This window comes from Triturus cristatus, chromosome 9, assembly GCF_964204655.1.
Source record: "Triturus cristatus chromosome 9, aTriCri1.1, whole genome shotgun sequence".
Taxonomy (NCBI): Eukaryota; Metazoa; Chordata; class Amphibia; order Caudata; family Salamandridae; genus Triturus; species Triturus cristatus.
The window spans coordinates 951,868,396-951,882,983 of NC_140592.1; the positions used below are offsets into that span (position 1 = coordinate 951,868,396).

Here is a 14,588-nt window from a genome sequence, read left to right on the forward strand (position 1 = left end):
CGCTGCCTATGTAAATAGTTTTCATTTAGATTAGACATAATTATGTAATTAAATAGAAATAATGTGGACATCCTGAGCATCCTGCAGGGGCCTGGCTGCCTTGCACCTAGGTCAACCCTCACAGGTTTACTTCCAATAAACTACATACTGAATACGTGCTGCTGAAGGCTCAATGTCATCGCGTCCAACAACACTCAAATCATTCATATCACTGTAGGCACACCGCTATACTGGGAGGAAGAGTGCCAGAACCGTACCGAAAACGTCGTTCCAGACAGTGCTACAAGGCCATAGGAAATTGTGGATGTGCGTTACACAGATGGACCTAACCCCAGCGCTTTAAACCAGTCTCTAAATACAGATACCGAGTACATGTATTTTTTATATTTTAAGGGAAAAGTCCCTGTACTTCTCTGTGCAGGGGTGCACATACAGGTACTTAAGGATAGTGACTAGCGAGTACCTGCACTTTTGTATTCCAAGCACCTCATAATTCATAACGATCGTCCAAATACCAAGAAAAACATAATAACTGTATTCAGTTTCCCGTTGAGGTTTGAAAAGTGCTGGTTAGAGGTGTCTGTCACGTGATCAGATGTGCCACCTTTTTCCCTTTTAAGGATAGTGACTAACGAGTACCTGCACTTTTGTATTCCAAGTACCTCATAATTCATAACGATCGTCCAAATACCAAGAAAAACATAATAACTGTATTCAGTTTCCCGTTGAGATTTGAAAAGTGCTGGTGAGGGGTGTCTGGCACGGTGATCAGATGTTCCACCTTTTTCCCTTTTCAACCCCTCCCCAACTCTTCTCAATCCATACGAGCAGTTGCAATTCAATAGGTCTCGCATTTAGGCGAGTTTCAGCTATTGACATTGCAAATAAGAATGCCTTTTATTTTTGTTTTCGTTTTTAAAACATAAATAAAAGGCATTGTAATTTACAATGCCAATAGCTTAAACTCACGTAAATGCGAGACCTATTGCATTGCAAATGCTTGTTGACACTGTGATGGATCTCGTTTTACTGGTTTAGATGCTTTGGGCACTTTGCCACTGCTGATCAGTGCCAAAGTGCAAGTGCTCCCTGGTTAAAATATTGCTGTGATTGGTTATCCATGATTGGCATATTTGTTTTACCAGTAGGTCCCAAGTAAAGTGCACTAAGTGTGCCAGGGCGGGTAACTCAAATGCTACTAGTGGGCCTGCAGCACTGATTGTGCCACCCACATGAGTAGCCCTAAAATGGTGTCTCAGGCCTGCCACCGCAGGGCCTGTGCGCAGTCTGTGAACTGCCATGTTTTCCTGGCCAGTGTACACACCGGCCAGGCCTGACCCTTCCCTTTTCCTACACATTGGACACCCGTATGGTAGGCCCAAGGTAACCCCCTGGGCAGGGTGCAGTGTATGTTAAAGGTAGAACATGTAGTAGTGTGGGTAACATGTCCTGATAGTGAAATACTGACAATTTTGTTTTCCACTATTGAAAGGCTATCTTGCCAATAGGATAACATGGGGAATGCTGTGTAACATGTTTACCTGCATATTGTTCCATAATGGCAAGATAGACATATGGAATCTGGTATCCCTGAACTCAGAATTTAGTAACGCATCTTTTAGTGAAGATGGTTTTTAAATTCTAAGTTTGGAAATAGCACTTTTAGAAAGTGGCTAGTTTCCTGTCCAACCTTTCTATGTGCCTCTGCCTGTTTGTGTATTGACTGTCTGGTTTGTGAGTGACAGGGGCTGGGGGTGGCTCCAGGAGGCTGGGGGAGCCAGCACTAGTCTGAATAGCCCCATCTGCATGTAGAGTGGTGGGGAGGAGTAGCACCTGGGTCTCAATAGGGCTGTGCCTGCCTGACACAATGCTAGCTCCACCTCCTGCGGTGCGTCTGATGGCCCTGGCCCACACTCACAAAGGAAGAAGATGTGCACTGACAGAGTGCACCCAGAACTGGTTTGGACTGGGTTCAGGACCCCTCACACAAGAAGAACAAAGACTTTTGGGGTATAAAAATAGAACTGAAACCCCTGTGAAAGAACTGGCCTCCTGTTGTAAACTCAGGGACACAAAAGTTTACAAGAAGAAACCATTTTTATCAACGCTGTGTGCTTGTCTCTGCGCACAGCCTGTGCCTTCGTGAAAGACTGCCTCTGCCTGCTTGTGATATTTGACCCGGGGTGCTTGTCGGCACACAGTAGGGCTCTACGTGAGGTCTGCCCTGAAGAAGAAGGGATTATTGTGCCAATTTCACCGCCGCCGGCCGTGCGCGCAAGAGCCTTCTGTAAAACTTCACCGCTGCCGGCCTGGGGACAAAGTGGAGCACTGAGGGCTGGTATTGTATTGTCACTATCTCCCGATCTCCAGAAGTGCTGCGTGTATATTTTAATTTCACCGCCGCCGGCCCAGGAGAGTGAGCGCGCCTAGTGGGCTGCCCGGAGGCTTTGTGTCAATTTCGCCACGCTGAAGAGAAACCTCCGAGCACCGCCTAGCAACGGGGAAGAGCCGCGTTAGAATCCCCGAGCATGAGGAAGCCGCGCAGGAGAGTAAACAACCCCCAGATAACGCTCGGGCTGCCGTCCGAGTGCAGCGTGCATGTTAGGCTGGGGCGGGTTGTAAGTCTGCGAGGAGCTGGCAGCTGGAGGGCCAGAGTGGCAGCGTCCACGTGGTGATTGGCGCACTCTCGCGCATTGTGGCGGGGGTGATTTGATCTACTCACTGTTGGCAGTATCAACACGCACTCGTGCCCAAGCAACACGGGGGTGATTTGATCTACTCACTGTTGGCAGTATCAACGCGCACTCGCGCCCAAGCAACACTTGGGTGATTTGTTCTGCTCATCACTGTTGACAGCGCTATTGTGGTGATTTTGAAAGCGCTACTTTGGTGACTTGACTCGCACATTTCAATGAGAGTGATTGGAAAGACAGTGCTCTTGTGGGGATTTGGGAAATCAGTCTCTTTTGGTGATGTGAATCCCGCACTGTAGGAGGAGAGGGTTCACACCTACACTAAGCCCACAAGTGTTTTTATTATTCCCAGCACCTGTTATCAAGAGAATAATACCAAAGTGAATTTCTACCTAAGAGAACATTACCCAAGTGAACATTTTTCAAGAGAACATTTTCTAAAAAAAGAGTGATTGTGTATGTGCTGTTTATGACGTTTTGATCTGCCTAATCCATATAAAGTAATTTATATTTTTATAAATACTTGGTGTAGTGTCCATTTGTGGTGTTGCGCTATATTACTGTGAGTGTTGGTACAAATACCTTACACATTGCCTTGGGGATACGCCTGTCTGCTTGTGCCAAGCTACCAAAGGGGGTGAGCAGGGGTTATCTACCGTGTGTACCCCCTTACCCTGACTAGAAGTAAGGGTCCCTATTTGGACAAAAGTACTTACCTCTGCCAGCTAGAGACCCCCAGATCTAACAATTACCGTTTTAGTTCATACTCACCTACATACTCCTCTGATATTGCAAGTCTTGGTATTGAGACAACCACAAACTACGGGTTCTACATAAGCACCAGTGAGTGTAAGAGTTTGCTCAATACACTCAAACGTACATGTTGTCCTGAAGACTCCCTGATGGCCCTTGCAGTACGAAATTGTTATCACTTTTTAGCCTGACATCTATTATGCGCTGACAAACAATTTTCCACGCTCAGGGTGTGTTCCCTCTTTGGAAGAAACCCTCTTAGGTCTGACCAATTTCAACAAGATTTGTCCTGTTGCTGGCTTGACTTGACATTTAAGAAGCTTATTTGGTAAGAAGCACTTCAGGATGCCAGCAGAGAAAATGACAATTACACTGAGACTATCTTAACTACAGTGTGCAATGATATCCTGACCAAATCTGACCAAGGACAGCTCATGCTTCTTATGTTAAATTTGTTGTGAGCTTTTGATGGGTGTACTCCTTCCAAAATGCCTGATATAATTGGCATAGGGTTTGGAAAATACCTAGAAGTGGTGTAAAAAAAAACTGTCTTTGCAAGAGAGGTTACAATGACTATAGCCTGACCCTGTTACAACGTCTTGATTCCAGTTCTCTGTGGTCAGCATTGACCCTCTCCGGTCTCTCTCCAGATGTTAACTCAGACCCCTATGGAAGCTATTGAGGGATCTACTTCTTTTATTTCTTTTACTTCTTTTATTTTTTTCATTGATGCTGAGCAACACACTTGTAAACAGATGCCCTCGGTATTCCAGTTTATCAACAGTGTACGTTACTCGGTCCATCCACTCCTCCACCACATACACTGATTTGGCTGATGTGCTGAATTGCCAACTATGTTGCTGCACGTCTGTTTCAGCTCCCATCTGCAGTAGCAGTGAAAGGTCTGTGGGAGCAGAGGAGGACACTCAATGCATCACCGTGGTGGTGCCAAACCTGGAGTTAATCAATGGCTCCAATCACGTAAGAGGCTATTGTGCTCGTGCAGCATCCACCGATCCTGCTGGAGGTTTCCCTTCCCACCTGATCCGGTGCCAAAATCCCCCTCATCAACAGCTTGTGCTCCTTTTGCTATCCGCGCAACTTTGTCTGCGGCAAAGATCAGTGATGAGTCCCATAAAGGGGGGTTGGGTTTGCAGGAGATGGGGGTGCAACGGGGGTCCACCGCGACGTGGCCGGGTTATCTGGGGGTGCATTTGGGAATGCTTTCCCGAGGTGGACAGTAGTGGATGACAGCCTTAGTATGGGTTCTGACCGAGGCTTGCTGGTGCTCCAAAGTGGACTGTACAGCCCCACCCCTGATTTCTGTATTTGAGCAGAACAGGGAAGTTGAGGGTCAGCCCAAAGCATGGTGTCTGTTGGGGGTTGCTCTTGCAGGTCCTGAGGACTGTGATGGTTCATACACCGCCTGAGACAATACACATTAGAAGCAAAGGTCCCAGGCAGTGTAAGTAATGCTGTAACTACGCCACCAGACTTTAAGGAAAAGCGACCCCAAAGATCTGTTTAGGTCTCAAGGCCATGAGACAAATCAGCCAAGCCAGAAAAAAAATTGAAGCGGTCTCATTACGTACCAAAAATGTGGCTCTTTATGACAACATCCGATTCAGGTTTAGAAGTAATCTAACATGCTCAACAGCATCTACTCAAATTGCCTTCACTAAATGCCTTAACCAAAAGACAGCTGCTAACTACAACTAATATAAATTTTCAAAACCTGAAACATCAAAGGAAGAATAGATATGCCGATACCCGAGGAAAACGCATGCGATCCACAGCAAACCCTTCAATTGACAGGGAAATGAGCTTGAATAGCAGCAAAAAGAGACAATGCTATACTAAACCACCAATGCAAGCTTTAAAGTCAAATATTTTAACCATAATGTCAATTAACAGGGAGTTTAAACGTTAAATAATCATGTGCAAGATCTACTTGGAAGAAGGACTCAACTTAAACTATCAGAATATGAGATACCATGTGAGGACTTACTAGCTGTCTCAATAGACTACCAAACTAATAACCTATGGCAGGAAAATTAGGTACTCCGCCATAAAAACTATGACCGCATGTACCAACTTAGTGAATCAGAAAAATTAGGAAACTGCTTCGAAATGGCAGGAGTCCTCAACACAATGAGAACTGCACTTTCCAAACAAAGACTTATTTTGAAAAACAAGCCAAGACCTTGGACCCCCTTTGTGGCTGCTCTAATAGCTATTGACATGAAAATGGGAAAAATAAGTTGCCTGGTGATAAGGGCTCAAAAAGAAGCAGGGGCAAAAACAGAACTGGTGTGCCTGTTACCCTCTTCTGGATCGACTAGTAAATATTCTCTTAATTCTACAGCCCATGGTAAAAGATATATATATTTTTTTTAAACTATCACATATAAAACAATGGATGCACAAACACAGCCCCAGATTCTCATCTCTCAAATGTTAAAAATTAATGAAAGTGTTGTAAAGGCACTTATCTACACAAAAGTGCATGTACAAAAAATGTCCCCACTAGTACTCTTAGAAGAACCTATGAGGAGTACTCTGGCACCCAACTCAACGTTAAGAGCGAATGCAACCACCAAGTTGCCCCGGAAAAAATATGGGGAGCTTACACATGTTATAAGTGTAGACAGACGTTTCTCTACAGCCCCTCCACAGGGATCAATAAGACAAGCCCTCCCATTTCAACTGGCAATTCTAAGTTGCAAGGCGGACTTATCAATGCGAGATCTCTCAGTAAACACTGTCAAGATATCAGGGACTTAATACTGGACATGCAGCTCGATTTCTTATTCATTACGGAATCGTGGCTGAAAGATTGGTGCAATCCGGACATAGCCATTGCACTTCCTCCTAACTATATTACAGAAGGGACAGGTCAGACGGCAGAGGAGGTGGACCGGCCATCATCATTCGTGACTCCCTTTCCTGCTCCACTCTAGACCTAGTCTCCTTCGAAGGCGCAGAAAGCCTAGGCTTCTGTATTTCCCTAGATGCCTCACTGTCGTTTTCAGGGGTCCTAATTTACCGACCGCCTGGACAATGCGCCACCTTCATAGACTCGCTAGGAGACGCCTTAAGCCAGCCACTCCTCAAATACGCTAATTTTACAATGCTCGGGGATTTCAATCTCCATTTGGAATCCAAAGGATCTCCTGGTACGGACAATTTCCTTCAAATAATTGAACTCCTCACTCTAAAACAACTGGTTGAACACCCCACCCACCAGGCTGGCCATACCCTAGATGGGATCTGTTCCAACTTTACTGCACTTACGGTGAACCTCCCCATCCCTTTAATCTGGACAGACCATCACATGATCCCACTTACCTTAGTGTATTCAACAACAGGGAGCCCTGACCCCACCTCCCTCAACCCTAAACCTAGTCGTCAATTGTCCAAACTTTTGAATAACCCTAAGCTTATGCCCCTTGCCCAGGCATGCAGACCAATTCTTACAGGCAACCCAAAACAAGACTCATGCCACTTCCATACTTGGCTCTCCACCATATGCAATGATTTAGCGCCCCTAGAGTTTCACGACAGGAGAGGAAAGAGGAAACCTAAAACTCCGAGACCACCCTGGTTCACTCCCGAGTTAGCCAAAGAACAATATCATTGCAAGCAACAAGAAAGCAAATGGAGAAAGTCCTACACTACTGATGATAGGCTAGCCTACAAAGTATGTAGAAGACTTTACCATGTTCATATTAAATCCACCAAAAAAGTCTACTATTCAAAAGCCATACTAGAGTCAAAACTTGATCAAAAATCAATTTTTAAAATTATCAACTCCTTCACGAATCCCAAAGGACTAAAGAAAGATCTACCCCCCTCACAAACTCTGTGCAACAACATCTCTAATTACTTTGAAGATAAGATCTCCAAAATACAAAAAAAACTTCCCCCTTACCCCTTCTAACATAGAGACCGAAGCCCCCAATCCTGGTCAGGCTACCTTTGGTATTTCAACCTTTAAACCGGTGTCACTGGAAGCCACCTCCAAGGCCATATTGACCTGTAAATCAGGATCCCCATTGGATGCTTGTCCCCCCATGATCCTGCACAAACTTATTGACATAGTCAACCCGGTCATAAATCAATTGGTCAACTCTTCATTAAGCACAGGCATTGTCCGACGACTGGAAACTGGCCCTGGTCAAACCCCTCAAAAAGAAACAAAATGTAGACGCATCGGTCCTCTCTAACTTACGGCCCATTTCACTGCTCCCGGCGCTGGGCAAAATTACAGAGAGGTTCGTGCTCAAAGAACTCTCAAACTTCATCGAATCCAATAACACTCTTCATCCTCAACAATCGGGCTTCCGTCCTAGACACTCAACGGAGTCTGCCCTCCTAGAGATCACAGAGGTGTTAAAAACCATCGCAGACTCGGGTAAGAAAGCTGTCCTGATCCTCCTGGATCTTTCCGCTGTGTTCGATACTATCTCCCATGACATTCTTCTCGCCAGACTCGAACGCGGCGGCATCACGGGTACTGCTCTGGCATGGATCAGATCTTTTCTCATCAACCGTAGACAAACTGTCTTCCTAGGCCCCTTTCTCTCTACGGAGCAGAACATAACAACAGGTATCCCTCAGGGCTCTTCCTTGAGCCCTTTGTCATTTAACATTTATATGGACCCTCTCATCTTCCTTATAAAATCCTTTGGCATCGAAGTCACCTCCTATGCTGACGACACCCAAATGATCGTCTCCCTGGACAAAAATAACACCATTGCCGAAACGAACTTCAAAACGTGTCTTTCTCACGTCATACAATGGATGAAGAACAACCATCTACAATGCAACACCGACAAAACTGAAATCCTACCCATTGGCACTAATGCTACTTTCGTCCCTGCCAGTTGGTGGCCAGAAGGCACCCCGCCTCCACCAGAGATGGTTAAAGTAGCCAGAAACTTGGGTGTCAAGTTTGACTCCGCCCTATCCTTTCTCCCTCACGCTCTAACCACGGCAGGAACCTGCTTTAGCTTAATGAGATCGTTGAAGAAATTCTTCGATCTCATTCCACTGGCAGCCAAGAAATCAGTGACAGTCGCCCTAATCCTCTCGCGCTTAGACTACTGCAACAGCCTGCTAGCGGGTTCTAACAAATCCACAATAAAAAGTTTGCAAGTGGCTCAAAATGCTGCAGCCCGTCTGGTTTTAAAGCTCCCACGCAGATCTTCGGCTACCTCGGCGCTCAAAACTCTGCAGTGGCTTCCCATCCATAAAAGAATCCTCTTCAAGATTCTCTTGATAACCCATAAAGCCACTCGCAAGTCAGGGCCCAGGTACCTTTCAGCTCGTTTCTCCCCTTACACCACCACCAGAACTCTTAGATCTTCCACAGCTAATCTCCTAAAAGCACCTCATTTTAAACTCATTACTAAGGGAGCCAAAACGGTTGCATACCTTGGTTCTAAAGCATGGAACGCACTCCCTATCAGCCTACGACTCCAGGAATGTGAATCCCTCTTTAGGAAGGCATTAAAAACATGGATATACAATATCCCAGATGACCACTGTTTTGCGCTAATCTAAATTTTCTTCCATCTTGAAATTCCTTCCCAGCTTCCCTCACCTTGTTTCCGTAGCGCCAGGAGGCTCCTCGCGGAGTGACAGTTCGCGCTTTATAAATGCATATTTACATTACATTACATTACACCCATACTCCTTCATATGTCTCAAAAGATAAACAACCAGAAAGAATAACAAATGAGTTAAAAAAAAAAAACTCAATACAAAATGACAGAACCTTCAAAGATTCATTAAGCAACAATAACAAGCCACAACACAACCTACTAAATATTCCTCAAAAAGGCAAATGCTGTAAAACTAAACATGGCAGAAATCTGGGCTACTAACCCAAACAATGACATTACTGTAGCAAGACCCTACCAGTTTGATGCTAGTCACATCAATCCAGGATCTATAGTTCCTACAACAGCTCAATTAGATAATGTCCAAATTGTATACTTGAGAAGTTAAGAATCCATGGAATTGCTAAAACTAATCACAAGTAACACGAGACATCGGGCATTAAAAATAGTGGCAGATGGTGCCACTTCAGGAACCAGCCATACTTCAAACAATAACCAGATTTCACCTCCCGACTTAGCAACCGGGAAAGTAAATGAGAACACAATGGGCCTGATTCAAAAAGGTAGACGTACACTTTTGTGTAGCTTTGCGATTGTTTGCTATTCATAAAGGTTTTTTAGGAGTAGTTATTTACGATTGCAGAGTCTTCACATGGAAAAAGGTACGGCAGTGCAAATCTGTCTGGAATTTGGACTTATTGATCAATAATTGAGAGCATATAATAGTTTGCCATGAAAAAAGCTGACCCGAAAACACTTGGAGGTATCCCATATCAGGAGCTCGACAATAATTAATTATAACAAAGGCAACCCGGCATACAAAATCGGCTAAACTTCTAAATGATTTAAAAATGGCCAATCCATGAAATCAGTCTAGCCAAACTTCTATAAAAAGTGTACTCTGATATTCTCTCGAGCAAGAGATTTGCAGAAATGTTGGTCCTTTAAACATTTATTTCTTCTTAGAGAAGCCTACGCCAATAATAATTTCTCATCTTATCAAGTAGCTTCAATTTCCTGAGGTTTAAGAATAACATTTCTAAGACTATGCTATGGCCTTTTTGATGTCTGGGAATTCAAACAAATGTGGAAACATCCCAGATCTCATCCTGCCTGTAGATCTTCCAAATACCATAGGGAAATTCTTGCACATTTAGTTTGTTGTTGTCCAAATTTAGTTGGAAACTGCGACATTTTTAATTTGCAACTTTTAAGCATTTAGGTATGAGGACATGCAGCAAGGCAATTCTATATTGTCTCAATATTACCGAAGGTTACTTTATTAATAAATGTACTAAGTACTTGAGCAGGCTTAAAGATGAACTGTATAATGTACAATATGCTGTTAACATTTGGTACTTAATAATTACGAAAGTAAGATCCAATTCTGCATTGGTGTAACTGAAAACATGTGGTTTCTTTAATTACACATCATTCTATTTAAAAAATCTGCAGCTTGCTGTTACTACCTGTTTTTTTTTTATCTCTACACGTTCCCTTGTAACCCACGGCACTTTTAATTATTGTTTTTTTCTTTCTTTCGTATCATTATTCTATTTATTTTTTTATTAATCACATACAATACAATCTTGTTGCCTGTACTGTAACACTGGTCAGTTACATTGTGGTTTAGCATAGGCAGTACATAGCCCTCTCATAGACGCAGATAAGCAGCTAAATTCAATTTTAAAAGCATGATTTCTGCCAATAACCACATAGGGAACCTAATGTGTCTTATAGCTTTCTTTCATCAACTGCCATTGAAATCATACATGCATCTTTGAAGTGCATAGCTTATGTTCCAGTGCAGTCCAATTCATTACATCAAATCCAACCTTGATAGTTGTGCTAGTGGCGTGGCAAGGACATTGTGCATGCTATAGGTGGTACACGCGAAATGCATAAGCAAATAGACTTTGTGAATGACTAAATCGGTGATCTTTTAATGTGGGGTGCTTCATCACTTGTGCTGAATTTCCAGATGTTGTGCAGTTACTCCCTAAGGTTACCAGGATTCTGCAGCCCATGGCTAATGGGCTCATGGACCATAGAACTATCCTGGCCTTCAGTATGTTTGAGAAAATCTCAAGTTAATTGACCTCTATTTGTTCTTTTGTAACTTTTAATTTTAGTTCCAAAATAAAGAGGGTGCGTTGCCTACTGGCTAAGTCATCCTGAATTGAATAAGGAGGAGGTGCACATTCTTATCCTGGTGAACTGCAGTTAATCTTCTGCCTCAGTTTAGTTTCATTGAATGGGAACATTTTGGGACCCTTAATAAAATACCCAGCTGTTGTTTGTGAAGAGTACTGAAGCATTGACTTTAGAGGGGTTAGAAAGATAGCACAGTGGTTTCCTAGAAAACATTGTGTGCAGTCCTAGAGAGCAAAAGTGTACCTAACGAAACGTTTTTATTGGCGGCTGAGTTATAGATGCAAATGTTGCCAGTAGTGGCCAGTAGTGCACTTGCCTTGGTATGACTAAAGAGCTGCCTCCCTGTCCCCATGAATCTCCAGTTCTACTTGATACAGCAATGTGAAACTGTGTGGATGTTAAATACACCTCTAGCCCAACTTCAAACGTGTGATGGGATATTTGCCATATCACTTATCCGTTTGCACTACATGCATTTCTGTGCATTTCTCACATAGCCTTCTTCTCCTATAGAGACATGACGGAAGTGGTCCATATAAAAGACCGGAAAGAGGCGATCCACGAGCTGAAATATTCACCAGATGGCGCATTCCTTGCTGTCGGCTCCAACGAAAGCACTGTCGATGTATATGGGGTTGTTCAGAGGTACAAAAAGGTTGGAGAGTGCCTGGGGTCCCTGACCTTCATCACTCACATGGATTGGTCATCAGACAGTAAATTTCTACAAACCAATGACGGCAGTGGAAAAAGAATGTTTTATAGAATGCCAGGTAAAGTAAGATAGTCTTCTTACGCTGTGACTTTCACATTGTTTTGGATAACAAATTAAAGTTCTCAACGTTTATGGAGGATTTGTTGATGAAAAAGTAAATCACAAAAAAAGAAAGCAACCGTACAACACTAATTAACCAATTTAATTAACTGAGCTACAATTGAATGCCTTGTGTTTTGGCTTTATTAGATTCCTTGTATTTGAAGTACCCCGATTTTCCTTTACGTTTATTTTGCAATTTGGTAGCAAGATTCCCAGTAATATTTCAGTACATTCGCACTCAGAGTTTTTATGTTTTTTGTTTTTTTAACGTCTCTTTTAATGTTTGTTTTATAATTCTCGTTTTTAGGTCTCGCCTGAGACAGCTTTTGTTAAAGGGGGATCTGGAAGTGCAAACGAGTGCTTTTCAGTCCTCCAGCTACAGTGCATGTGCGCCGGGCGCGCGCACCATTTGGCAGCCTGAAAAGCGCTGCCTGATCACTTTCACGGCCGCTTTGATGTCCTCAGTGAGCCGCGCGGCCACTGAGGACATCAAAGCGGCCGTGAAAGTGCACACCATTTGCCACCCCCTCCCTTATCCCACTTCCTGCTTGTATACTTGCCTGCCAAAATTGCATTTTCTGACTGCAGCGTCGCCTTGGACATTTCTACTAGTAAAGCACAAACAAGACAACCGAGCAAAAGGTGTGTTTGTACACATTTGCTTCTCTGGGAAACACTGAAGGTGCTTCTTGATGTATAACTATTTGTGTATGCAGCATCTGAAGCACGTCTCATTCACTCGCTCCACCCTACAATTTCTATTGCCTCAAAGCAGGCGTGATGCAGGTTTTTCCATGCAGCAACAGTGTCGAGAGTTGCTTTGCTAATGCGTGTTGTCTCTGGCCTGTGGCGACGGAGTGACTTGCGCAAGCCTCCCTGGTCTTCGACGGCGGAAGGAACAGGAAGAAAGCCTCTGAACATAATAAAACCACATTTTACTGCGCTTTATCTGGGCTTAACCTCGTTAAAATGCTTTCGCGTTACACGGGAGCTTATGGTGCTCCAAGGAAGCTGGAGCTGTGAGTGTTTACAGGAATTTGAACTGCAGCAACTCGCTGAACTGCCCAGGGCCACCTGTGAGGGACGGGACTCTTGACTTTTGGCACAAAACGGGTTTATCCCTTTCAAGCTAATTAGCACTTACCTGACAATGATTCGGACTTCCTGGATAACCAGTTGCAAGAATGCTTCTCGCGTTCGAACTCCTTTTGAACTCTGGTAATCCTCTATCGGGCTATTCGGCTGAAGGTGGTTGAAATGTCCTTCCCACATAAGACAAGATGGATAATCTACAAGTGAGCGGAGACACATTTAGAGTGGCACCTAACAAATCTTGGGCGTGCGGATTTTCAAAAAACACTTCGACCCCCGAATTGGCAACCAGTTAGACACAAGCATTGGCATAGCCAATAGGTCTCGCCTTTGGGACCTTATAAGTGTTTAGCCATGCAACAGTTGCATAACTAAATACTTATAAGGTCCCAAAAGCGAGACCTATTGGCTATGCCAATGCTTGTTAGTATTGTTTGCACAGTAGAGCGGTGCTCTCTGTTTTTTCTCGTTATTTATTCCCTTGTAGTTCCACTTCTCCTCCCCTGGTTGCAGGAATCCATGTTCCCAGGACTTTTTAGAGGAGGTCCACACTGGTATGATAGCCACTTCCATATGCCACTTCTCATCTCAGCTATTTAATCCCAGCAGAGCGCATACATGCAGTGGATTTATCAAACATAAATGCCTATCTGGGTACTTGTATACCTAGAGGGTGCCCCAGACCTATTCCTCTCCAAGTTTAGACAGGTTTGTAATGTGTAGAACAAAGTGCAGCATAACTCATCTCATACAGTGCTTACTCTGCCTCCTATGCCCCTTTTTACCAGCTCACCATTATTGCTTCTCAGAATTGGCAGATGACGAAGGCTGATATGTGTTGGTTAGTTTTTGGTAATAGTCTTGTTGAAGTGATTTTGGTTAATGCAAATAATACCTGTGAAGGATTTGAGGCATACTTTACTCTTCATCTACTCCGGCTGATAGAGAATGCTTAGTAGTTCAGTGTCACATTTCTGCTAACACTATTATCTCTGTTGCTCTTCACTGCCCCACCCCATGTACTTTCTTTCAACAAGGGGATTGTAGGTGGGGACTTTAATTTAGGGGTAGAACACTCAGTGCCCGGATTATTTGAGGCACATACTGGAATGTGTTATCATAACCAGATATGCCCCCAGTGTAGTCCACCAGCTTCTAGCAGGCACCATTTGCTGCTAAAAAATTACCTGCATTGAGGAAAAACATGCAGGAATCGCTGCAGAAGCACAAATTATGCTGTTATTTCCCAATTTTCAGTGTCAAATGTGGACTGTATTGATATTGCCCCATCCAGTAATTTAAGATCTATGCATTACTTCCAGGTGCAGGAATATTGGCATGAGTCCTACATTCCTTGGAATCCGCCTCTAAGTGCTTGTTGTTTAGACCTCAGGTAGGTAAAAGTAGAAAGGGATCTCTGTGTCTTGTCACAGATCAGGACTGGTGTCCACTAAAGTC

The 14,588-nt window shown here is 43.7% G+C and overlaps 1 protein-coding gene across 1 annotated transcript in view; it reads left to right on the forward strand.

The window, feature by feature from the left end:
* Positions 1-14,588, forward strand: part of EML5 (EMAP like 5) — a 1,456,757-nt gene that overhangs the window by 658,294 nt on the left and 783,875 nt on the right. The window contains exon 9 of the mRNA XM_085626574.1: positions 11,738-11,994. Coding sequence (XP_085482700.1) covers positions 11,738-11,994 — 257 coding nt within the window. The remainder of the gene's footprint in view (positions 1-11,737; positions 11,995-14,588) is intronic.